The sequence below is a fragment of the Amblyraja radiata genome, chromosome 16, assembly GCF_010909765.2.
Source record: "Amblyraja radiata isolate CabotCenter1 chromosome 16, sAmbRad1.1.pri, whole genome shotgun sequence".
Taxonomy (NCBI): Eukaryota; Metazoa; Chordata; class Chondrichthyes; order Rajiformes; family Rajidae; genus Amblyraja; species Amblyraja radiata.
Genome location: NC_045971.1, coordinates 29597486 through 29624694, shown reverse-complemented (window position 1 = coordinate 29624694; position 27209 = coordinate 29597486). Strand labels below are relative to the sequence as shown.

Sequence of the window (27209 nt, the reverse complement as noted above, 5' to 3'; positions counted from 1 at the left end):
AACAGGCGCTTTGGCCCACCAAGTTCACACCGACCAGCGATCCCCGCATACTAACAATATCCTACACACACTACGGACAAATTACAATTTTACCAAATCAATTAGCCTACAAACTTGTACGTCTTTAGAGTGTGGGAGGAAACCCGAGCACCAGGGGAAAACCCACATGGTCACAGGGAGAACGTACAAACACTGTACAAGCAGCACCTGTAGTTAGGATCGAACCTGGGTCCCTGGCGCTGTAAGGCACAAACTCTACCATCACCGTGCCACCCTAACTCTTGGTGATGGACATTGAAATCCCCCACTTGAGTAAGTTGTGTGCATTTATTGCAACAGTGCTTCTTCCAAGTGCTGTTCAATATGGAGGGGCACTGATTCATAGCTGAGGGAGGGAGGTAGATCATGGTCAAGAAGGGGTTTCCTTATTTAACCATTTCATGAGTCTGCTGGCGATCTATTCCATGGGTCTGCTGTCGATCTAGATTCAGTGTTGAGAAGTCCCAGGGCTTCCACCTCCCACCAGTACATGTCTGTGCCACCACATGTGATGGGTTGTCCGGCTCGTGGGATCAGACATAATCAGCGATTGTGCTGGTGGAATCTGGCACATTATCAATAAGTGCATTTTTTCTACATGTACAACCACATGAGATGTTGCTTGACGAGCCCTTGGGACCACTCTCCCAGTTTAGACACCGGTCGCGGAGGTGTTAGCGTGGTGGACATTGATAACAGGACATACCAGGCAGCTCCCACAGACACTCACTGATCTGTCTGTAAACTGAGCACAACTGTGTTCGATAAAACAGTTGTTTGTTCATTATTAAACAATTAATTATCTGTTGAATCTGTGGCAAATCTATCATTTGCAGACTGTTCAAGGTGGCAGTTCCTTATTTGACTGGTAACAGTGCAAATAAATCCATTGCGATTCTTTGGGCTATTGTAATGTTTACTTTTTTTTCCACTGCAAGATTTTTTTCACAAACTTGTGGAAATTACAGTGCAATCGCTCAAAGAATGAAATTTCCCAACTGCTATCAGGCAACTGAATCATCCGATCAACAACTAGAGAATGGTCCTGCTATCAACCTCACTGGAGACCCTCGGATAATCTTGAATTACTAGACTTTATCTTGCACTAAACATTATTCCCTTTATCATGTAAATGTACACCATATATGATTACAATCAAGTCATCCACAGTCTTTCCGCTGACTGGATAGCGCGTGACGAAAGCTTTTCACTGTACCTCGGTACACGTGACATTAAACTAAACTCAAACTAAATGTATCTGCAATTCAAGTTCCTTCTTTGCAGGTGATAATGTTAGGATCATAATAACTTCAGCCTGTTGGGGAATGCTCCGAACTTTAGTGTAATGAAAATGTCGCATCCTCTCCTCACATAAAGCGTCTGCATTGGGTATTTGACTTCTGTTAAGTTCAATTAAAAGATGAGACTGTAGGTCGAGAAAGAGTTGTTGAATTAATGAGTCAAAGTCAATCGAAGACAAGCAATGGTCTGGAAAATCATCAGATAATTCACTGATCACAGCACAACCAGCAACAACTGCTTTGGTTTGTGGCCACGTGTTTGAAAATTCAGTCACACCTGAAGCTCCAGAACTGAACCTGACTGAACCTCCTTCACGAGCCGTGCTGACCACAAGGAAGGACAGGGTCGGTCTGTAAACATTGATGGGACGTCAGCCAGGAATGGTCATTGACTAGAAGTGAGACTTGTCTATCTAGTGATAGTGAATAAGGGGATTGCTAATAGCTATGAGGGGGTAGAGGGTGAGTTGGGGGACTGAAATCCCTGGTCAAGGATGCACCAACGGATTATTAGATAAGTAAATTATAGTGTCCTAACCTGTTTTGGATTTCTAGCATTCACCATCCTTTGGGAGGTTTCCTAAAAATTGCTACTTTGCAGAGTCCACAGGTCTGTATGAATTCTTTGTCCCAGTGCTCACAGAATGTTCATTGGGTTAACATATCATAAGTGTTTGACAGCACTGGGCCTGTACTCGCTGGAGTTTAGAAGGAGTAGGGAGACCTCATTGAAACTTTCCGAATATTGAAAGGCCTGGATAGAGTGGATGTGTAGGGGATGTCTCCACTAGTGGGAGAGTCTGGGACCAAAGTCCTTAGCCTCAGAATAAAAGGACGTACCTTTAGAAAGGAGATGAGGAGAACTTTCTTTAGTCAGCGGGTGGTGAACCTGTGGAATTCATTACCACAGACGGCTGTGGAAGCCAAGTCAATGGATAATTTTAAGGCGGAGATTGATATATTCTTGATTAGTATCAGGGGTTATGGGGAGAAGGTAGGAGAATGGGGTTGAGAGGGAAAGATAGATCAGCCATGATTGAATGGCAGAGTGGACTTGATGGGCTGAATGGTCTAATTCTGCTCCTATAACATTAGCATGAATATCATCTCATTCACACTTCATGTAACGTGGACAGCAGATTGCTTGTGCAGGTGCCACCTGTGAGCAGATGTCCGCACAGGCAAGACTTGGCCCGTTGATCATAGTAACTACATTCTGCTTCAGGGAAATCCTATCTTTATATCCCTGGTGCTATGAAAGCAGTGATGTGTGTTTGCATTTCGAAGCCAACATATTTCCTTTAGTCAGCAGAACTTCAACTCGTGTCATCTTGGGAGGTTGCATGTTCTCCCCGTGACCACGTGGGTTTCCTCCCACACTCCAAAGAAGCGCTGCTGTGTAGGTTAATTTCTGTAAATGGTCCCTAGTGTGTAGGATGGAACTAGTGTATGGGTGATCGCTGGTCGGTGCAGACTCGGTGGGCCGAAGGGTCTGTTTCCACGCTGTATCTCGAAAGCAAAGAACAAAATCTAAAACTAAAACTGAAAGCCATCTTCTCACATTAGCATGAAGCAGGATTAAGTGTACTCTCTGGGCACACTGCAGTGCAGTAGGTTTTATCCATTCTGTGTCAGATGGCACAATGGGCTAAGTGTTCAGCTGGCAACCGGAAGGTAGCTGGTTCGAATCCCGCTTGGAGTGCATACTGTCGTTGTGTCCTTGGGCAAGACACTTCACCCACCTTTGCCTGTGTGTGTCCTTGGGCAAGACACTTCACTCACCTTTGCCTGTGTGTGTGGATGTAATTATGTGAAGCACTTTGGGGTCAATGCAAGTTGACTAAAAATGTGCTATATAAATAAAGAAATTTAATTTAATTTAATTTAATTTAAATTTAACTTATGCGTCCACTTAGCTTTTGAGCCATGAGTATATGTCTCAGTTCAACAGTTCCAGCCAGCTCTTCCATCTAGCATCCCTCTGTCTAAGGCTTAGTCTGAAGAAGGGCCTCGACCCAAAATGTCACCTATTCCTGTTCTCCAGAGATGTTGCCTGGCCTGCTGAGTTACTCCAGCATTTTGTATAAAAAACAATGTTAGCTTTGTATCTGGGGGAGTCTCTGCCCTTGGACAGTTGAGCATCTGTACTAATGACCAATGTCGCCCACATTGGCTGCTTTGAATCAAGGCGGCACTTGCCAGATTTTGGAAAAGGTAGACCAGGAGTTAGTATGTAGAGCAGCAGTGGGCCATCATTGGTGAGCTCTGGCCCAATGCTAGTGGCCTTCTTGGGAAAGAGGAAACAGCTGGCACGATCTGAGCTTGGTTTATTCACAGTTTAGACTTACTGGTAAAGGGTCAGTGAGTGTTGCCACATGTTCCGAACCGATTTGCTGCAGGTTTTACTGATGCTGAGACACCGCGATAGCTTTTTATTTTTGTTCCAAGCCCATTTTAGCAAAAGCAAAAAGATGACAGCCAACTCCCTCCAGGTTCCAAACTCAACAGCATTTAGGCATTCGAGCGTGAATGACCCATGCTGAACTCTGGAAGGTTGACAGATTAATTCATTTTTCACATGTGCATTCAAGCAGTTATACTTGCAGCTAAAGATTGCAGTTGGTAACTGTAACGGGTGGTTCTTGACATCTGGTAACTTCCATTCAAATTAATGATGTACTGTAATCCAACACAGGACCTTCCAATGAACACGATGTGTAATGCCTGCCAAGAACCTGGGACTGATGTTCCTTAGACCACGATCTCAGTCTCACTGCACTTAGCCTGCCTTCTACTAGCAATCACCAATGCAGGTTGTGAAGCAGCATATTGGGAAATATTTTACAGTTAGCAGCAGGATGAGGACATTTGGCCCTCCTACCCCATGCCATCATTCAATAATTCCGTGGGCTGTTCCCATTGTCTCGCCATCTCTCTTGATTCGTTTAGCTTTTAGATTGATTAGTATGACTGGATGTTACAATCCCTAAGGTTTTCACTACAATTGACATTTGGTATTCTTGGGGATGACCACTAGGTGATTTTGCTACCAATCAGACACATCTTATCTGAATGGTGGCTGATTAGGAAAAGGGGAGATGCAACGAGACCTGGGTGTCCTGGTACACCAGTCATTGAAAGTAGGCATGCAGGTGCAGCAGGCAGTGAAGAAAGCGAATGGTATGTTAGCATTCATAGCAAAATGATTTGAGTATATGAGCAGGGAGGTTCTACTGCAGTTGTACAGGGTCTTGGTGAGACCACACCTGGAGTATTGCATACAGTTTTGGTCTCCTAATCTGAGAAAAAACATTCTTGCCATAGAGGGAGTACAGAGAAGGTTCACCAAACTGATTCCTGGGATGTCAGGACTTACATATGAAGAAAGACTGGACAGACTCGGCTTGTACTCGCTAGAATTTAGAAGATTGAGGGGGGATCTTATAGAAACGTACAAAATTCTTAAGGGGTTGGACAGGCTAGATGCAGGAAGATTATTCCCGATATTGGGGAAGTCCATAACAAAGGGTCACAGTTTAAGGATAAGGGGGAAATCGTTTAGAACCGAGATGAGAAAAACATTTTTCACACAGAGAGTGGTGAATCTCTGGAATTCTCTGCCACAGAAGGTAGTTGAGGCCAGTTCATTGGCTATATTTAAAAGGGAGCTAGTTGTGGCCCTTGTGGCTAAAGGGATCAGGGGTATGGAAAGAAGGCAGGTACAGGATACTGAGTTGGATGATCAGCCATGATCATATTGAATGGCGGTGCAGGCTCGAAGGGCCGAATGGCCTACTCCTGCACCTATTTTCTATGTTTCTATCTTCAGTTGTGTACCTCAACGTCACTGGGTGTTTCGGCCTTTTATCACAAGACAACCTCAGTCGAGGCAGGCCCACCGCAGGGTGATCAGACCTGGGTGTGTGGCTTGTGGTTAGCCTCTAGATGGTCACGTGGCAGCCCAGACAGCATCTTTTCTCTTCAGCCACAGCCAGTGAATGCTCCATTCGGCTGTTCTGGATGTAGAAACAATGAACTGCAAATGCAGGTTTTACAAAAGAAAACACACAGAGTGCTGGAAAAATTCAGCAGGTCAGGCAGCATCTCTGGAGGGCATGGATAGGCAACGTCCCGGGTGTGGACCCTTCTTCAGACTAATTGTAATAAGGGGAAGAAAGCTGGGTGTGGGTGGAACAAAGCCTAGGAAGTGATAGGTGAGGAGGGGGGGGGGGGGGGGGGGGGCTGCGGAGGTGGGCTTTGATTGTAATATGGACAAAGGCCGGAGATGAAAAGAGGACCAAAAAAACGTCACAACTCCCCAAATTTGGATGATCATCCCTTATCATATTGAATGACGGAGCAGCCTTGGAGGGCCGAATGGCCTGGTCCGCATCCATGCCAACCTCCAATCCCCCGTACACTAGCTCCATGATAGCACAGTTTCTCATCCGACACACTAGGGGCTATACACTGAAGCCAATTAACCTACAAACCTGCATGTGGGAGAAAACTGGAGCACCCGTAGAAAACCCACACAGTTACGGGGAGAACGTACAAACTCTGTACAGGCCGCATCCGAGACAGGATCAAACCTGGGTCTCTGGCGCTGTAAGACAGCAACCCGCTCCCACTGCGCCACCATGCCACTCCACCAGTGGATTACTCATAGATGTTTCCAACAGCTCAGTTGGCATTGAGTTAGTACCAGAAGGTGGGGTAATATAGAGCGATGGGTCCCTCAGTCAAATAGGCTAAAGTTAACTAAATAGACCAGGAGGAGTCTAACCACAGGAGTAGGATCAGAATGTACTGGAAGGATTGAGTGAGTAGATCAGAGTTGCAGGGAAGATCAAAACCTCAGCCATTCACATCTGAGCTATTAGGCTTCTTTAATGTTTTACTGAGGAGACACTGGGTACAGCAGTGCAAGGATTACAATTTATTGCGTTGTGAGAGATATTCCACAAAAAAATATTTAATACGTTTGTTATCCCCATCTTGCCATACTCCATAAGATCTATATTTTTGTGAAATATCTCTCACAACTCAACATAGAACTCGTGTGCTTAGGTGATTGGAGGTTGGCACAGACTTGGGGGCCGAAGGGCCTGTTTTCACGCTGTATATCTAAACAAAGTTAATTGGCCGATGGTGTCTACCATTTCTTTCAACATCCATGGTTTTGCTAAATTTTTGAACTGGAGCTTTTTCACTTAATTGCCACCATTTCCTTTGTGATGTTGTGGCACAGCTGGTGGAGTTGCTGCCTCAAAGTGCCAGACACTCGGGTTCGATCCTGACCTTGATTGCTATCTATGTGGAGTTTGCATGTTCTCTCCGCGACCATGTGGGTTTCCTCCGGGTGCTCCAGTTTCCTCTCATATCCCAAAGGCGTGTGGGTTTGTAGATTAATTGGCCTCTGTGAATAGCCCCTAGTGCAGGGTCGGCAACCTACGGCCCCCGGGCTAAATGCGGCTTGTAGCCAAAAATCACCCAGCCCGTAGGCATTTTTTTTCCCGTAATCATCCGGCCCGCAGACCTCCATCATCTCCGGTACCTCCTGGGCCCGAGCCCGCGGTGACGCAAGGAGGCCTGCGCTTGTGGCCGCAATTGCGGAGCCGCCGAGCGCCGACGGAAACGTCACCCGTTCCTTCTCTTCAGAGTCGCTGCCTGTCCCGCTGAGTTACTCCAGCATTTTGTGTCTATTCACAAGTACCCGTGGAGGCATTGAATGGAATTATATAACTGGTTTGGACTGATGGTGGGATGGGAGAGGTGGAGTGTCTGCTGTCCATATGCTTTCTGTCAGAGCACTCCGATTTACTGCCATTGTTTATGTATCTCCCGTAACCTGTTTCAGTTCAGATGCTTACCAAAACATAAATTGTACAAGACAGTGAAAAGAAAAATACTGTGCAATGAAATCAAAACATTACATCAAACTGCCCATACTCCGGTGCAACCCGTTCCACCTTAATCCGTCTGCCCGCGATGATTTTGAACCAAATCTCCTCTCAGCCTTCGCTCCTCCTAAAAGACATTCTCCAGCATTGCAACCAAAGTTCCAGGTCGCAGGACTTTCTATGAAATAGACAGAAAATGCACAAAATAGACACAACCGAATGGTGAACGGATGATTGATGGTCAGCGTGGACTCAGTGGGCCGATTGGCCTGTTTCCATGCTGTATCACCAAACTAAATTAAACACTTTATCTATGTTTTACTTGTACTCACTTGGCAAAAATGAAGGAACAAACTTCTCAGGTTAAAACTCGATAACATGGAAGATAATTTAAATCAAAGCCACTATAGAACTGAATGATAGGAGAATGGAATCAGATATTTTCCCCAGTCCCTGTGTATAGCAGTGTGAGCATACTTCCTCGTTTAATGCACTCTCTGTTTCAGCTGGTATGTAATTTTAGGTTCAGTGTGTCTTCAAAAGTCTCCCATTTTAACATACAATGACATCCCCCATTGCCTTATATGTACTCCAGAGACTGGCTGAGTAAAAGTGAAGGATCAAGTGTAGTGTTGCTCACATATAAATGTAGATATAATACCTAAGCTTGCCTCATATTAGTATTGATCACCAAGCCTTTTGTTCTAAATTCCTCAATTGTTCTAGTTCATATGTTTTAAGAGGTTGGTATTACTTGCTGTTGGTCAGAGGAAGACAAAGATCTATATTTGATGGAGTATCAGTTCGAAGGAATCAGATCTATGAGGAGAATTGCACTAAATAAGGGTTAGTTTGTGTCAGACCAACATACACAAGTGTATTTGGGGGACTGCAAAATGACATAGTATACATAAAAGGAAATTGTTTAAACTCTGCATCCATAATATGATTTCACTGTGTTTAGTTGAGGTCAATATTCTTGGTATTCTGTACCTCAATTTTTGAATTTGGAGACGAATCAGTTAAATATAAGGGCAGCTCAGCGGCACAGCAGGTAGAGCTATTGTCTCACAGCATCAGAAACCCTGTTTCGATCATTCCAGGTTCCCCCCCCCCCCCCACCCAACCACGGTCTGAATAACATTCCCGACCCAAAACGTCACCTTCTGTCCCGCTGAGTTACTCCAGCATTTTGTGCCAATCTTCTGATGAAAGGGAGAACTTGCAAACTCCACACAAATCGCACTCAAGATCAGGATTAAACGTGGGTCCTGAGTGCTTTGCCAACTATACCGCTGTGCCACCCATAATATTAACGTTACAGCTAATTCTCGCCTTGGCAAACTAACCTTCAATGTCCTGGAAGTAGTTTAGGGAAGGTGTCATAACTATATACAATAGACAATAGGTGCAGGAGTAGGCCAATCGGCCCTTCGAGCCAGCACCGCCATTCAATATGATCATGGCTGATCATCCTGCCTTCTCCCCATATCCCCTGACTCCGCTATTTTTAAGAGCCCTATCTAGCTCTTTCTCGAAAGCATCCAGAGAACCTGCCTCCACCGCCCTCTGAGGTAGAGAATTCCACAGACTCACCACTCTCTGTGAGAAAAAGTGTTTCCTTGTCTCCGTTCTAAATGGCTTACTCCTTATTCTTAAACTGTGGCCCCTGGTTCTGGACTCCCCCAACATCGGGAACATGTTTCCTGCCTCTAGCGTGTCCAAACCCTTAACAATCTTATATGTTTCAATGAGATATCCTCTCATCCTTCTAAACTCCGGAGTGTACAAGCCCAGCTGCTCCATTCTCTCAGCATATGACAGTCCCGCCATCCCGGGAATTAACCTTGTAAGCCTGCGTTGCACTCCCTCAATAGCAAGAATGTCCTTCCTCAAATTAGGGGACCAAAACCGCACACAATACTCCAGGTGTGGTCTCACTAGGGCTCTGTACATATTCGATTCCTGTTGTTATAAAGGCTAACATGCCATTCGCTTTCTTCACTGCCTGCTGTGCCTGCATGCTTACTTTGGAGTTAGCTCACTAATGTGACCTGGCAAATTAGTGAGGAAATGAAGGACAACTTTACTGAAATCTGTAAATGGAATATGTAAATGAAATAGCCTTAATAGTGTAACATTTTTACAGCAGAACTGAGGAGCATGATTTTAGAGCAGTAAAATGACAAATTTGGGTCAAGGCCAAAGAACATTTTTACTTACCATGATTCATTAACAGGATTGTCTTCGGGCAAGGTAATGGAGCATTACTAATGTTGGAAGTTAATTAGAGGAGGAAATGGAAAAATATATAGGTTTTTGTCACTGGATGTCTCCTGTAACTGTAAATATTCATGAGATATCTTATGATTTTGGGCTTTGACATTTGCTCACTGTTAGACTTGGTTCTGACCTACCAATAAATCTTCTAACCACTGACAAGTCTGATTTTACTCTGCTTTTTTACTCAGTGATTTGCTGTCAGCGCATTACATTGAACGACATTTCAATGAGGCAGGAAACACCACACAGACATTGGTAAGAAACTTTATTAAATGGTGTTTTATTAAAGTAATATGGTATTCAATATGTCCACAGGAACATGTGTGGTGAGTATGGAATAGAAGGAAGCAATCTAAGCTAGTAAATGTACAAGTGCTTATCCAGAAATAATGTTGAAAAGATGATCTCCAAAAGCTTTAACTGGCTTTGTGTGATAGTGGATGGGAACATCATTAACTCCAAATTATATTGTCATTGAGCAACAAAAACACAAAATGTTGGAGTAACTCAGCGGGTCAGGCAGCATCTCTGGAGAACATGGATAGGTAATAATGTATCGGGTCGGGATCCTTCTTCAGACTGATTGTCGTAAAGGTGGAGGAAGCTGGAAGAGAGGTGGGGGTGGGACAAAGCCAGGCAAGTGATAGGTGGATACAGGTGAGGGGATTGTTTGGCAGACGGGTGAACGAAGGCCACAGATGCAAAGAAGACAAAAGGCTGTGAGATAAGTGGGGAAGATGCGTGAATTGTGAGGCCAGAGTGTGGAATGTAGTGGAAGGGGAAAGAGGGGGCAAAATAGTGGGAGAAATTAGTTCACTTCTAGATGGGCAACAGGGAAGAGGCGGGAAGAATAAAGAGAGGGGTGGGTTCTTGGTTAGTTACCTAAAATTGGAACATTTATTGTTGGTAAGCTACCCAAGTCACCTATCTAAAATTAACTGTCAACCTAGAGCAGAGGTCTGTGTAATTTCAAAATGGTAATCTTGGAGCTAAATTTTAAATCTGCCAATTAAAAACTCAAGGCATCTCCATTTTGGGGCAATTCTCTGGAATTCTATGGTGCTTTTGGTGTCTATCGTCGGTTTAAACCAGCATCTGCAGTTCCTTCCTACACTCTTTATAATGTGTTTCACTTCTCGCAGACACCGCATCCCCACAGTAATCAGACACCACAGTCTCTTTAAGAAGTATTGTGTCTGATGAAATAGATCTTCCATTTGCAATTATGCATAAAACTTTTCCCTCTGCCACAGTTTTGGAGAGGTGAAAATACAGGAAGTTGAGCGGCTGATCAATGGGTCCGCCTTTCCTGAGTCATCGGAGCCGGCTCTGATTTGTTCCACACCTCTAATCTCCCTCTCTCCTGACTCTCAGTCTGAAGAAGGGTCTCGACCCGAAACATCACCTGCTCCGTTTCCACAAAGATGCCGCCTGACCCACTGAGTTACTCCAGCATTTTGTGTCTATCTTTAGGAAGAGCCATTTGACCCAGTGTGGGCAGAATACTATATGCATGCTGCCTGTGTATTATTATCATTTCTGTCTGCATCCAACTGTTCCTTGGCTTAATTCCCAGCAGTGAGCTTAAGTTCAAGGTTGGCGAACACCACTTAAATGTGGCACATACTCAATAAAGCAAGCATGGATTTCTTAATGGGAAGGTGAATTATATTGGCATGAGATATTGGCAGCGCTCCTGGAACTGAAGCTGACCTGAAGAACATTCAACAAAGACACTACACCAGAGGAAGAAAGCTCCTCACTATTCTAACTGTGATGGGAGCTTGATTTTTCCTGCATCTAGCCTGTCCAATCCTTTAAGAGTTTTATGTGTTTCTATAAGATATCCTCTCATCCTTCTAAATTCCAGTGAACACAAGCCCAGTCGACCCATTCTTTCATCATATGTCAGTCCCGCCATCTCGGGAATTAACCTTACAATACTCCAAATGTGGTCTGACCAGCTCTTTATAAAGCCTCACCATTACATCCCTGTTTTTGTATTCTAGGCGTCTTGAAATAAATGCTAGCCTTGCGATTGCCTTTCTTACTTCTGATTCGACTTGCAAATTAACTTTTTGGGAATCCTGCACCAGCACTCCCAAGTCCCTTTGCGCTTCCAATTTCTGAATTCTCTCTCCATTTAGAAAATAGTCAACAACTTTATTCCTCCTACCAAAATGCATGACTCCACATTGTGCTACACTGTATTCTATCTGCTACTTCTTTGCCCAAACTGTATGTCCTTCTGTAGACTCTCTGCTTTCTGTAAATTTTGCTTCAGAGGCGTTTTCTTTTTGTATGTATAAACCCACTTGAGAAGCATGGGCGATTTAAAAAATTTACAGCCAGATTTATCACTTCTGAAACTTTTTAGATGCCAAAGGAATCAAGAAAAAACACAAATAATGCCTTACTGTTGATGAAATGCAGTGAGCAAACGGCCAATGTTCGCCAAGCACTTTGGTTGTTGTTGTCCCTTCAGCTCTCGCTTCTATCTACCGTCATTTCTCCTCACTTTTGGAATTCTGAAGTAGGCTAAATGTCTTTCACGCTTATCCCGATTTCCATAATTATTTACAGCGCAAAAATTGACAATTTCAGCAGATTTTAATGCTGGAAACAATGGTCAGTGCTTACCTGCAGTTCATCGCGTGTACTCCAGTTGGCGTAGTGTAGCAACAGTACGAGTCATGGGCCGTGACGCGACTGCCATGCACCCTCCCTATAGCAGACACAGCATCCCCACAGTAATTAGATACCACAGTCTCTTTGAGAACACAGGTGGCCAGTTGCACTGCGGGAGGTCATTGAAATTGACAAGCAATTACTTCGATGGACATTTGTGCAATGTTGAAGGACACAAAGTGCTGGAATAACTCAGGCAGTTTTTCTGGTGAGCATGGATAGGTGACGTTTCAGGGCGAGACCATTGACTACGCTGATCCTCGCCTCTCCCATGGACGACAGCAGGGGCGGGGATGTCAAGCCACCTGGATTCCAGGCCCAGCTCCAGTCCCACAGTCTGAAGAAGGGTCCCCACCCGAAACGTCACCTATCCATGTTCTCCAGAGATGCTGCCTGACCCGCTCAGTTACTCCAGCACTTTGTGTCCTTTTATGTATTAACCAGCATCTGCAATTCTTTACTTCTACCACTTGTGCAATGATACTTTATTACTCGTTTTTCTCTTTACACATATAATGGATAATCAGCGATAATGGACACCATTCCCCTCCACCCCCATGGTCTGTTAAAACATGGCTTTAATGTACGGTGTTGGGAGGTTTGAAGTCTGATTGTGGAAATGTAAAATGTGTGATAGTAAGTCATTATGAAAGAGAATCACTCTTTACCTTCCAGAACAGAGGTAATTACTACAAGCTCACAGGTATATAAAATGTTAAATAAACATATAAAGCATGCAAGGTGTAATTTGGGAAAGCAGGGTCAGTGGAACTTAATTTAAATTAGTGTAATGGTAATTTAAACTGGTATTGTGAAGAATCGTTTTAATGGAAAGATGTGAATGAATCATTTCAGTAATTAGAGTGTTATGGAATGAAGGTGACTAATTGCATTAGAATAGCCTCAGGCCAAGAAAGGTATATGTAGAAGGTGTATGTGAAAAGTGTAAATAAAAGGACTGTTTCCTTTGGTAGACACAAAATGCTGGAGTAACTCAGCGGGACAGGCAGCATAACTGGAGAGAAGGACTGGGTGACGTTTCGGGTCGAGACCCTTCTTCAGACTGTTTCCTTTCTTCTGCTGTGTTTAATCTGATGGTTTCGGCAGCAGGGCCAAAATTAGTCGACATTCAGAGTGCAGCGTAATGTGAATCTGATAATCTCGATACAGGTCCTCCACCTATTTTCTGGCACCCTTTGTTCCAGAGCCTTTCTGGATTAGACACAAAAAGCTGGAGTAACTCAGCGGGTCGGGCAGCATCTCTGGAGAAAATGAATAGGTGATGTTTCGGGTCGAGACCCTTCTTTAGACTGGATTATCCATTTTGCCTGACCAACAGAGTCCCATGGTACCAGAACGGTCTGCCTTGCCCACCGGGGAGCCAAGATACCCGCAAAGTTGGCATCGGACGTCGGCTATGGGAACGGATCTGCCAGCTCCGGCCCGGCCGGAGTTCCAGATCCCCAGCTGCAGGGGACAAATTCGACCCACCGATTGGCACAGAGATCCCGATGAGGTCGAGAACGCCCGCCTCACCCGGCCTTGGCACCACATTTTTTGGGGAAATTCTGAAGGGGATTCCAAGTGGTCGCTCTTGATTTTGTTGGGTTTAAAGGAAATTCTGCACTATCAGCTGCTGGAAAAGCAGTGGTGGACCTGTAGTTAAGTTAAACTTTGGTCACCCTTGACTCCTTTACTCCTTGTGTTCATAACTGGACGGGGAATTGAACTGTAACCAATAGACCTGTTCCCTCCCTTACACACTGTGGGGATTAACATGAGTTGTGGGTCAGATAATGGCAAACCGTTGTCTTCCTATCAGAAGATCAGTTCCTCCACAATCTATAACCTTTATGACCGGCTATCTTTCTCAACACCGCAGAGTGCTTGATTAGAATAGAAGTTGGTTGATTATTCTGTTGGGTGACGTGATCACTTTCACAAATAGATTTCCTTTCTTTGTAAGATCGGTTGTATTAATTTGCTTCACGTAATCTTGGACATTCTCCCACCCTACCCACAAATCCAGGTCATCCGACGATAACATTTCATTTCGGTTTTGATTCCTCTGCCATTTATTCACTGCTGTTGGCCATATTTTGGCATTGTCCGTGTGACAGGAAGGTTCTTCCTCTTTAACAATGAGTTTTTGTTATTCGAATGTTTATGGATTTTCTTTACTGATCTCTTACAGAAGGTCTTTCTTGGAGGAATGTTAAATATTTTTAGAAATACTTGCACTATTCCCATCAATAGCATCTGATTTGTATTGTATTGTATTGTATTGTATTGTAACTGCAGTGCAGTACTGGGATATTTACGGTGTAGGTACTTCATTGACCCATACTGGGTGGCATCGCTGGACGAAGGGTTAGGTTTATTATTTTCACATCTACCAAGGTGCGGTGAAAAGCTTTATTTTGCTTGCTATCAGATCAGATAATATCATTCATAAATACAATCAAGTCAAATTCAGATACAATAGGTTGAGCAAAGGTGACGATAGAGAGTGCAGAATGTAGTTCTCAGCGTTGTAGAGCATCAGTTCAATAGACAAAGTCTAAAGTCCACAGTGGGGTTGAGGTGAAACAGACAATACCCCAGCTTATGCAAGGACCATTCAGAAGCCTGATAACAGAGGGGGAAACCTTGATTAATCCTTTCATGGGGGTATTAGTTTCTTCCAGTGAGGACAAAATTAAGGAAAATCTGAATTTGATTTTGGAATTTATTCACTATCAGAAACTGTGTTGAAGATGGCCATGGAGTACTTTTCACACAGAAGATGTTGGGTATATGGAACCAGCTGCCAGAAGCTAGTAGAACAACAACATTTAACTGTCATTTGGACAGTTCATGGATGGGAAATGTTTAGTGGGATAGGGGCCAAAGAGGACCAGCTTAGATGAGGACTTGCCTGCCATGGACGAGTTGGGCCGAAGAGTCTATTTTGTACTGTGTGACTCCAGGACTCTACGACACAGGTTAATTTCTACAATTTCAACTGTGCTTTTTGGGAAATACAAAAATGGGAATCCTGATGCACATTTTGATGTTCGATTACTTTCTGTGATAATGTAATCATATGTTTAGTTTAGTTTAGAGATACGGTGTGGAAATAGGCCCTTCGGCCCACCGAGTCCAAGCTGACCAACGATCACCCTTGCACTAGTTCTATGCTATCCTAGTTTTGCATCCTACACAGTCCTGGCAATTTGTAGAAACCAATTAACCTACAAACCAGCACAACTTTTGAATGTGGAAGGAAACTGGAGCACCTGGAGAAAACCCATGAGGTCACTGGGAAAACATACAAACTCAGTACAGACAGCACCCGTAGTTAGGATGGAACCAGGGTCTCTGGCAACTCTACTGCTGCGCCACTGTGCCGCGCTGTACAGATGATTATTTTGCAATGTAATACTCTCAGCAGTAATGTTCCTTCATTCAAGTTTATGCCTGACCAGCGCTTTCAGAAATCAGTAAATGATGAATATTCATTTTTTCACTCATTGGGAAATGGGTTATAAATGCTGGCAATATTTTGTTCGTGCAAATTACCCTTTTCACTGAATACATGCAGTGTGACTGAGGTAATAATAGCATGTACAATAAAGTGTCAAAATTGTTGCTAAATACACGCAGTTTCATTTAACAAGAACAGACAGCAGCGACCTGCCTGAAGTGCCGGCTGTTATGTGTTCTTGTTAAATAAAATTGCAGGTTCTGAGCAACAATGACACCGGTGGTAAACATCATTGGCAGCCAGTGTGATCACAAATAATCACGATATTCCCCAAACCAAACAAACTGAGTTTCTGGAACTGAAGATAGACACAAAGTGCAGGAGTAACCCAGCGGGTCAGGCAGCATCCCTGAAGAAAACGGATGAATTACATTTCCGGTCAGAACCCTTCTTCAAAACCTTCTTGAGTCTGAGGAAGGGGTCTGACCCGAAATGTCACCCATCAGTTTTCTTGAGAGATGCTGTCTGACCGGTGAGTTACTCCAGCACTTTGTGTCTCTCTTTGGTATAAACCAGCATCTGCAGTTCCTTCCTACAGATGTTTTTTGGCACTATTCATTCTGAGTCCATTTACATTGTGCCCATTGCATTGGTTTGGTGATACACTGCAAGAAGTAGTTCTAGTAATGTCCTCCATCTGAATCAGATATCACGTATCTGATATTAGGGTCTAAAATATAGAACCATAAATACATTATGGAGTATAAAAAAAGTGAAGTTTTCTATTTTTTTTAAAAGACACAAATTGCTGGAGTAAATCACCTGTTCAGAGCATCTCTGGAGAACATGGACACAGAGTGCTGGAGAAACTCAGCGGGTCAGGCAGCATCTCTGGAGAACATGGATCGGTGACATTTCGAATTGGGATCCTTCTTCATGCTTTATGTCTTTTTTCGTAAACCAGCATCTGCAGTTTTTTGTGTCCACATCTTAAGTTTTTTAGTACTAAATTATACCACTATTTAGCCCACTAAAATGCTAGTTCGCTAGGCTATGTTTTGCAAGTAACCTTTTTTCAACTAAAGCCTTTTCTTGGAGCTATTGGATTTAAACATTAAAATGTGGTTTTTTTTTACAGTTGCCTCAAATTTGAGAAAAAATACACAGTTAGAGCAGAGGATATGGAACAGAGAATGTTGCAAATTCAATGCCAGAACCTGTCAGAAGAACGGATAGTAAATGTGTTGGTAGATGATTGTCGTTCAAAGTGGAAATTGGGTGTCTTTATATTTATCAAATATGATATAATTATACAATATAAAATTGGCGAGTAAATATGCTATGAACACAAAGCGCTGGAGTAATTCAGTGGATCTGGCAGCATCTCAGGACATGTTTCGGATTGGAACCTTTCGAAACATCACCTATCCATGTCCGCCAGAGGCACTGCCTAACCTGCTGAGATACTTCAGCACTTTGTGTACTATGCAAGATTCCATCATCTGCAGTTCCTTGTGTCTACATAAATCCGTTATCACAGGAACACTACTTATAATCATAATCGTAATTTATTCGCCAAGTATGTTTTGCAACATACGAGGAATTTTATTTGCCATACAGTCATACCAAAAAAAGCAACATGACGCACAACTACATAAAAATTGACATAAACATCCACCACACTCCACATTCCCCACTGCGATGGAAGGCAATAAAGTCTTATCTTCTTTCTTCCTTTTCTCCTGCGGTTGGGGGAGTCGAACCATCCGCTGTAGAGGCGATTGAAGCTCCTGCAGCCGGAGATCGAAGCTCCCGCGTCGGGGCGATCGAAGCTCCAGTGATCGGGGCGGTCGAAGCTCCTGCGGCTTGGAGCTCCCGAAGCCAGTCCCTAACCAAGGACCGCGCGCTCCACGATGTTAAAGTCTGCAGGCTCCTGCGGTTGGAGCTCCCAAGGTCGACCCCCAACAAGAGGCCACCAGCTCTGCGATGAAATGCCACTGTCCCAATTAGGAAACCTGATCGGAAACCTCTGGTGACTTTGCGCCCCACCCAAGGTTTCCGTGTGGTTCCCGGAGGTTGCAGGTGGTTGCCGGAGGTTGCAGGTAGTGGAAGCAGGTAGGGAGACTGACAAAAACCTCCGTGAACCGCACGGAAACCTTGGGTGGGGCGCAAAGTCTCCAGAGGTTTCCGTTCAGTTTCCTAAGTGGGACAGCGGCATTATGCCGCAGTGCGGATGGAGATACAGACATGGAAAAAGTTGCACCTCCGTCGAGAAATAAGATAATACAGAACTAAAACATACATTTTACAACAAACTAAAAACACAAATAATTTATCTCTCGGTCAGCATAACTAAAATGATTTGGCCACGTACCTGGATGATATTTGTGGGAGCATATTAGATATAAATGGACTGCTGCAACTTGTGATTACTCCACTGCAATTCAACATACTTCTTAGGTTGCAAAGTACCTTAAGTGGCTTACAAGGGACGTGCGAGATGTGTAAATAGAAGTGTTATTGATTGCTTGGGAGAGGATGTGGAGAAGTTTCATCTGAATGTTCCCTGAGATGGAACACTTAGGGGTCTGTCCCACGAGCATGCGACCGCATGCGGCAAGCGCGACCAAACCGGAAGCGGGGGCCGCACGGGAGTCGCGCAGAGGTCGAGTGATCCCCGTACAGGGCCGTTCCCACCAGCATGCGACTGCATGAGGCGAGCGCGACCAAACCGGAAGCGGGGGCCGCGTGGAGGTCGAGTGAGTGACGTGCAGTCCGCACGTGACGTACGGCGTCAAGAAGCTGCGTCTGCCGTCGAGATGCTGCGTATGCCCGACGAGACAGTGCGTACGGCGTCGAGGCGGCTGCGGGCCGGCAGGCCGTTGCTGCGTGGAATTTTTGAACACTGTCAGTTTTTCGGATCCCTTCGCGATGTCGGGACCTGCTCCGCACAACTCAGCTGCTCTGGCGATCGAAGTGGGACCGGCCCCGCGAGGCCGTACGGCTCAAGCTACCATGTTAGGTCGCGCTTGCCGCATGCAGTCGCATGCTGGTGGGACAGGCCCTGTAGGCTTTGGTTTATGATTGTCATGTGTACTGAGGTACAGTGAAAAGGTTTCACTCCTGCGGAGAGAGCGGACCGGCTGGGTTTGTTTCCCCTGAATCAGGGGATGCTGGGGACCAGGGACCTGACGGGTGTGGGTGGTGTAGTTAGGCTGGTTGATACAAAATTATACACCTTTTACATAGTGGAGCATGGTGGCGCAGCGGTAGAGTTGCTGCCTTACAGCGCTTTCAGCGCCAGAGATACAGGTTTGTCCCGACTACAGGTGCTGTCTGTACGGAGTTAGATAAAAATGCTGGAGAAACTCAGCGGCTGAGGCAGCATCTATGGAGCGAAGGAAATAGGTGACGTTTCGGGTCGATGTACGTTCTCCCGTGACCTGCGTGGGTTTTCTCCCAGATCTTCGGTTTCCTCCCACAATCCAACGACGTACCGGTTTATAGGTTAATTGGCTCGGTATAAATGTAAATTGTCCCTAGTGTGTGTAGGGTAGTGTTAATGTGCGGGTATCGCTGGTCGGCGCTGACTCGGTGGGCCGAAGGGCCTGTTTTCACGCTGTATCTCTAAACTAAACTAAACTAAACCATTGTAGAGGTGTCAAAAGCTAGCTTTAGATTTAAGGGGCAAGAGGTTCAGAGGAGATCTGAGGAAGATCTTTTTTACCCAAAGGGTGATAGGAATCTGCTGCGAGAGAGGTGAAGGCAGATACTCGAACAATGATCAAGAAGTATCTCGAAAAGCACTCAAACTGCCAAGGAATAGCGGCTGCAGGCAATATGGTGGTAAATGGGACTAATGTAGATGGTAGCTGATAGCTGGCTAGGACGTGATGAGGTAAAGAGTCGGTTTCTCTGCACAAGTTGAGCACAATGTTTGCCCTTTATCGAGACCGTCGGCTCCACCGTGGAATTCTAGTGTTGGCTGTATTATTGCAGTTTCTTTTCTGTGGTGATAAGTGTTCTTTGTCAATACTACAGAAAGAGAGTATATCATGCCTGGGGCTGAACAGAGAGTGTGGGCAAATGTTCAATATTTGGAGTCACCAAGCTGATTTACCTTCGATCCTGAAGCAAAATATTGTCCCTAACTGATTACAGGTGCTGTCTGTATGGAGTTTGTATGTTCTCCCCATCATCACATGGCTTATCTCTGGTGGCTCCAGTTTCCTCCCATACTCCAAAGACATACAGGTTTGGAGGTAAATTGACTTCGGTAAAATTGTGAATTGTTCTAAGTGTATAGGATTGTGCTAGTCGATGCGGACTCGGTAGGCCTAAGGGCTAATTTGTGCCTGTATCACTAAAGTCTAAATCTCTAACGATATTGGTTAAGACGGTACTAACTGGAAATAAAATTTAATTTAGCAATTTTGTAAGTAAAGCAATATAAAGTGTTGACACACAAGAGGCTGCAGATGCTGGAATCTTGAGCAAAAAACATACTCACTGGGGCAGGGGGCATCTTTGAGTGAAAATTCTCCTTATTTGATATAATGTATAAAGGGCCTGTCTCACTTACGCGATTTTTTTCAGCAACTTGCCGGCATCTGTCATAGTCGCAGTGGGTCGCCGAAAATTTTAAAAATGTTGAAAATCCAGCGGCGACCAAAAAAAGGTATGACTCTTTGGGAGACTACTCATGCATTACCCGCGGGATGACGCCTGTTTGGTCATGAGTAGTCGCCCAAAGAGTCATACCTTTTTCTGGTCGCTGCTGGATTTTCAACATTTTGATCATTTTCGGCGACCTAAGATGGTGCCGGCAAGTTGCCGAAAAAATCGCTTAAGTGGGACAGACCCTTTATACTACGTAGGATTGCTAATATTGTTTTCAGGAAGAATTGAAAGGATCAAAAAGACAAATTAAATCGCTTGATTTCTGGGATAAGGGTGTTTGTCCTATGAGGGTTCTGGACCAAACGCAGGCAGGTGGACTAGTGTAGATAGCGCATGTTGGTCAGCGTGGGCAAGTTGGGCCGAAGGGCCTGTTTCCGCGCTGTATGACCCAATGACTCTATGAGGGAAGATGGATTACACTGAGACGAATAAGAAGTGAAGGTTTGAAAAATGAGTGAGAACCTGTGAATTGCTTTATCCTGGGAAGAAGTGGAGAAAAGGAGAATGTCTTCTTGGTTGAGGAGTTGATTAAACTTGATGTGGAGAATGTCATTCATTCAGAAGAGTATGACACTTTAAAACTTTCCACCTCGGTGGTCTGTAAATATTCTGTCAAAATATATTTAAACTGATATTGATTGATTTCTAGACTTTGGGATTAAACGTCAAAGTGAAGTAATGTTGAAGCCGTGGCTTTATTAATTGCAAAGGGGAACTCAATGATATGGATCCATCTCCATTTCTCTTGTAAATCAAGAAATATTTAAATGTTATTTTATAGATGTGTAGATTGTGAATCATGCATCATTTCTACAGTTTCCTCTTTCCCCACTGAATAAACTCTCTGGAAAGTCCATCCATTTGAAAACCCACCATATTGCTTCTGTTCCTTTTTGGCCAGTATCAACATTGTGCATTTTTAGTTGGGAACATTTTGCATTAAGAGATTAGTTAGTCATAGAGTGATAGGGTGGAAACAGGCCCTTCGGCCCAACATGTCCCAGTTAAACTCATCCCACCTGCCTGTGTTTGGTCCATATCCCTCAAACATGTCCTACCCATGTACCAGTCTAACTGTTCCTTAAATGATGGGATAGTCCCAGCCTCAGCTACCTCCTCTGGCAGCTTGTTCCATACACCCACCATCCTTTGTGTGAAAATGTTACCCCTCAGATTCCTATTAAATCTTTTCCCCTTCACCTTGAACCTCTGTCCTCTGGTTCTCGTTTCCCTGACTCTGGACAAGAGATTCTGTGCATCTGTGCAGTTAATGTTATTTTCAGGAGAAGATTGTCATAAATGAGGATAGTGATTCAGATTATTATTTTAGCCATAGGACCAAGCTGGAATTGAAGTTTGTTTGGGACAGCTTTTTTGATTTTAACTGGATGTAGTTGAGGAAAGAGTTTAGGTAAACAAATATCGTGCAAATATTGTCAGAATTGTTATATTTGTCAAGGGATGTCGTTGAGATTGCCAATTCCTTTGTTATTGTCCATGCCTTGTTTGTCTTGGAGCCATTAAGAATCAACTGTTTAGTATAGGGGTGATGGAAGAGATTAATATAGGCAGTTTAAGGGGCTGTCCCACTTGGGTGACCTAATTGGCGAGTTTAGAAGAGTTTAAAAAAATGAAATGTTGAAGACCTCCTTCGACCTCCTTCGACTATGTTGAAGAATAGCTTTGACTTGCTACGACTAACTTTGGGAAAATTGGACACCGAATAGTGGAGAGTGAAGACGGCCTCCTTCGATCTCCTTCGACCTCCCTTCGACTATGATGAAGACTACCTTCGACTACCCTAGATTACCTATGACTAACATGCCGACCTACTACGACTAAACCTACGGGTAAAAAAAGTATCGATTTTTTCCATGGCGACCTTTTTTTACTTGCGGGCATTTTATAACATATTGAAAAAACCGCCGCTACCTAGCTGAGGCCTCGAATACGCAGAGACCACTCTCGAGCATGAAGGAGAGTTACGAAGACCTCCTACAACCTCGTGGCGACCATGCTGCGAGTATGAGTCGAGGGCAAACTCGCCAGAACCCGCGGATTAGGTCGCCTAAGTGGGACAGGCCCTTAAATTTACAACTAATGATAACAATATTTCAAAACAATGGTTAGGTCATACTTGGAGTGCTGTGTGTTGCTCTGGTCACCATGTTATAAGAAGGATGTAATTGTGCTGAAGAGTATAAAGGAGATCCACCAGGATGTTACCAGGATTGGACGACTTTAGTTAGGGGGAGAGATTGCAAAGGCTTAGCTTGTTTTCACTGAAGCGAAGAAGGATGAGAGGTGACCTGGTACGACTCCGAGAGACACGGATAGGGTAGATAGTCAATATCTTGTTCCCTTGGTAGATGTATCTAAATGCACGGGTGATGGACAGAAGGTGAGAGGAAGGAGTTTTGTAGGAGTGATCTGAACGGTAAGGTTTTTTTACACAGAGAGTAAATGATATCTGAAACATGCTATTGGAGGAGGTGGTGAAGTCAGGTACAAATACTGCATTTAAGATACATTTAGACAGACACTTAAGTAGGCAAGGCAGAGAAGGATACAGTTATAACATAGGCAAGTAGAATCAGTTGGGCACAATGTGGACATGGTAAAGGGTGGCCAAAGAAATAGTCTTAGGAGTGATTCTCTGGTCAGGGAGACACCTCTCATTTATCTTGAGTATACGAGAGGCAAAATATTGGGCTGATGGTCAGTTAATCAAGAATAGCTTGTGACAGGTTTCTACAAGGAAAGGCATTGATCTTACTGAAGTTTAGAGTAAGGACATTTAGCACATGGACCATAGAGCAGGTACAGGCACTTCAGCCCACATTGTTTATGCCGAACATGATGCCCACTTAAACTAATCACCTCTGCCTGCACAAGGTTTATATCTGTCCATTCCTTGCATGTCGTTGTGCCTTTCTGAAAGCCTCTTAAATGCCACCATCATATCTGCCTCCACTAACATAACATCCCTGGTAGCACATTCCAGGCTCCCACCACTCGCTATGTTAAAATCATTTGCCCCACACATCTCCTTTAAATTTTGCCCCTCTCATTTTTAAGCTATGCCCTCCAGTTCTTGACATTTCCACACTGGGAAAAAGGTTCTGACTGTCCACCCTATCTATTCTCTCATAGTTTTATATATTAGTATTAATACTAGTATTAGTATTAGTATTAGTATCCAGGACAAGAGGTCACAGCTTAAGGATAAGGGGGAAATCCTTTAAGACCGAGATGAGAAAAACATTTTTCACACAGAGAGTGGTGAATCTCTGGAACTCTCTGCCACAGAGGGTAGCTGAGGCCAGTTCATTGGCTATATTTAAGAGGGAGTTAGATGTGGCTCTTGTGGCTAAAGGGATCAGGGGGTATGGAGAGAAGGCAGGTACGGGATACTGAGTTGGATGATCAGCCATGATCATATTGAATGGCGGTGCAGGCTCGAAGGGCCGAATGGCCTACTCCTGCACCTATTTTCTATGTATCTATGTAAGTCTCCCTCTGATGTTCCAGAATAAAACAATTACGATTTGGCCAACCTCTCACTGTAGCTAATACCCCCTAATCCAGGCATCATTCTGATCAATCTCTTCTGCACCCTCTCCAAAGACTCCACATCCTTCCTGTAATGTGGGGACCAGAACTGCACATAGTATTCCACATGAGATCTAACCAGTCCTAAAGAGTTTCAACATGATTTCTTGACTCTTACACTCAAAGTTCTCACCAATGAAGACAAGCATGCCATATATAGAGACAAAATGCTGGAGTAACTCAGCAGGTCAGGCATCATCTCTGGAGAAAAGGAATAGATGATATTTCGGGTCAAGAACTTTCTTCACACTGAGAGTCAGAGGAGAGGGAAACTAGAGATGTAGAGGGGTATAGAACAAATCAAAGCCAGCACCAGTGACTCAGGAATGGTGGAGCCCGCAATGGTTCATTGTTGGCTGATGAAGAGGTGCTAACGAAGGGATACGAACAATGAATCCATCTGAGACCATTCTGTCTGTGGAATTCTCTGCCACAGAAGGCAGTGGAGGCCAATTCACTGGATGTATTCAAGAGAGAGTTAGAATTAGCTCGTAGGACTATCGGAATCAAGGGATATGGGGAGAAAGCAGGAATAGGGTACTGATTCTGGATGATCAGCCATGATCACATTGGCTCGAAGGGCCGAATGGCCTACTCCAGCATCTATTTTCTATGTTTCTATGTTCTACATTTCTATCTACTTGTGTTGCCACTTTCAGGGAGTTAATCTTCAGTATACTTTGCTTATTAAATTAATTGAATAATAGCTTGATGCATGCATTAGGTTTTTTTAAATTTCTTGTTGATTTGAGCTGAGAGGAAATAAACACATTGACTTTAGAAAGTTACGGTGACATTGGAAGGTGGTTGCTGCAGAACTGATATCACAACAGGAACCACTATTTGATATATTTTCATTCAGCTGTAACCTTTTGGTTGGTGTCTATGGAAAGTGCTTAAAAGCAAGTTTGGAAATCGATTCCACGCGATCTCCATGAATTATTACCTGTTGCATAATCTGTTGTATATTCAAAGTTTTGATCTTAGGCAGAGAGCAGGTGTGGTTCTAATTGTGTACAGAAGGTAAAATGAATGAAACTCTGTTATGGACAGGGTATTGGAACAACATTTAGAAATTAACATTTGTAACTTCTCCCTGATGCATCATTATTGATGTACGGGGTGATTTAAGCAGATCAGAACATGCATACGGTGAGGAATCAGATTTGGTGTTTGTATGACAGTAGGAAGATAAGATCCAACTAGGAGAGGTTTACAAGGCTAGGATAGATCAGGAAACGTGTGTGTACTGTATATCATTGTCACAAAATCTAAGCATGTAAGACACACTTTTGATTGAAAGATACAGCAAGGAAGCCGGCCTTACGGCCCACCAAGTCCACGCCAACCAATGATCACCCATCTACATCAGTTTCATGTTATCCTATTTTCTCATCCACTCCCTACACATTAAGGGCAATTTACAGAGGCCAATTAACCTATAAACCTGCACGTCTTTGGGATGTTGGAGAACACCAGAGCACCTGGAGAAAACCCACATGGTCACAGGGAGAACGTGCAGACTCCACACAGACAGCACCCAAAGTTGGGATCGAGCCCCAGGTCTGTGATTTGAGCATCTTTGGGCGTGACTGATGTCACTGTATAATGAGAACATACGCAGATATATCTGTCTCCCAGTGCTGGGCCACTGAGCAAGGAATAAACTGTGAAGTTTATTATATTTTAACAAAGTATTTTATCATAGTGGTCACATGGTAATTATATTATAAAGAAAGAAACAGAAGCAGTTCTCTGCTCTGCTCGTTTTTTCAGACACATGCCTCCTTATATACAACACAAAGTGCCGGAGGAACTTAGCGGGTCAGGCAGAATCTGGGGAGGGATTGAAGAAGGATCCCAACCCAAACATCAACTGTCCATTCCACCCAGAGTTTCTGCCTGACCTGCTGAGCTCCTCCAGCATGGAGCATTTTGTCTCTTTACAGATCTTTGGGCATGACGGGTGTCACTGTATAATGACAACATAAGCAGATATTTTTGCCTCCAAGTGCTGAGATCACTGAGCAGTACTCCTTTGCAGGGATTAATCTGTGATGTATTTTGTTATAGTGGTCACGTGGTTTTACTGTTAAGCAGAACAACTGCTTTTAGCACACATAAAGCATTAATGCAGTAGTAACTACACAGGCTGCATTCCCCAGCCACTGATCAACTTTCACTGTTGAATACATGTAACAGGACAAGGGAGAAGGAGATGGCCCTAATTAAGCAGCATTAAAAATGGACAGCAAGATGAACAGTGTTAATGATTGTTTTCAGGCCTGGCCAGTGCAAGTCCACCAACAATGAGTGAGGTGGCCAATCTCGACCTCATCTGCGCCAATCAGCGGGTCAAATTTGCCCCCTGCGGCTAGGGCTCTGGAACCCCCGTCTAGCCGTTCTCCGTTCCCATAGCCATATTCCATGGCCGATTGGCGTGTCAAGTTTGCCCCCCTGCGACTGGGGCTCTGCTCTGGAATTCCAGCCCGGTCGGAGTCGGCAGATCCGTTCCTGTAGCCTACATCCGAGGCCGACCTTGCGGGCCTGTATCTTGGCATCTAGGTTCTATCCGGCCTTCCTACAAGCTCCAGCATTCCAGGGGAAACGATCCAAGCCTGCACTTCGGTAGCCTTCCTCAAACTCCATGACCCCAGCAATACATAAATGATAACGCCATCCCGGTATCATTGCACTCCTCTTGGAGGCTATGACCTCTGGTGGTCCAGCAAAAGGAAAAATCCAGCAAGGCTCTGGAACCAAGGGTGCCATAAAATGACTGGTGGACCTGTATTAAACTAGGTACCCACTAAAAGAACACAATGTCTGTACTCTTGAGGACTGGAAAGAATTTGAGGAACATCATCATGAGGGGAACGATGATCGTCCTGTTTTCATGGCCCTGTGGGTGGAAACATGTGGAGATGACGAAGGTTCCCCGGCTTCATTTCCTGGGTTGAGACAAGTAACTTTACCCACACTCATTTGGAAAGTATTATTGGGTCAAAGTAATTGTTACCATATTTATAGATTAGAAAGAAACTGTGCCTCTTGGAATGTGAAAGTGGATAACACTTAGGGACCGAGCAAGCCATGTCTCTCATATCACTTTCAGTAACTCAGCCTACACATATTCATAGCGCAGTGCAGAATAGGAACAGGCCCACAATGTCGGAGTCGACCAACTCTGCCTGAACATAATCCATATCCCTCCATTCTCTACATAACCATATGCCT

General features: G+C 44.2%; 1 protein-coding gene across 2 annotated transcripts in view; it reads left to right on the top strand.

The window, feature by feature from the left end:
* The window catches only part of adam11 (ADAM metallopeptidase domain 11), a 140530-nt gene that overhangs the window by 13535 nt on the left and 99786 nt on the right, over positions 1–27209 (top strand). For both annotated transcript variants that reach the window (XM_033035391.1, XM_033035390.1), the window contains exon 4: positions 9715–9781. In XM_033035391.1, coding sequence (XP_032891282.1) covers positions 9715–9781 — 67 coding nt within the window. The remainder of the gene's footprint in view (positions 1–9714; positions 9782–27209) is intronic.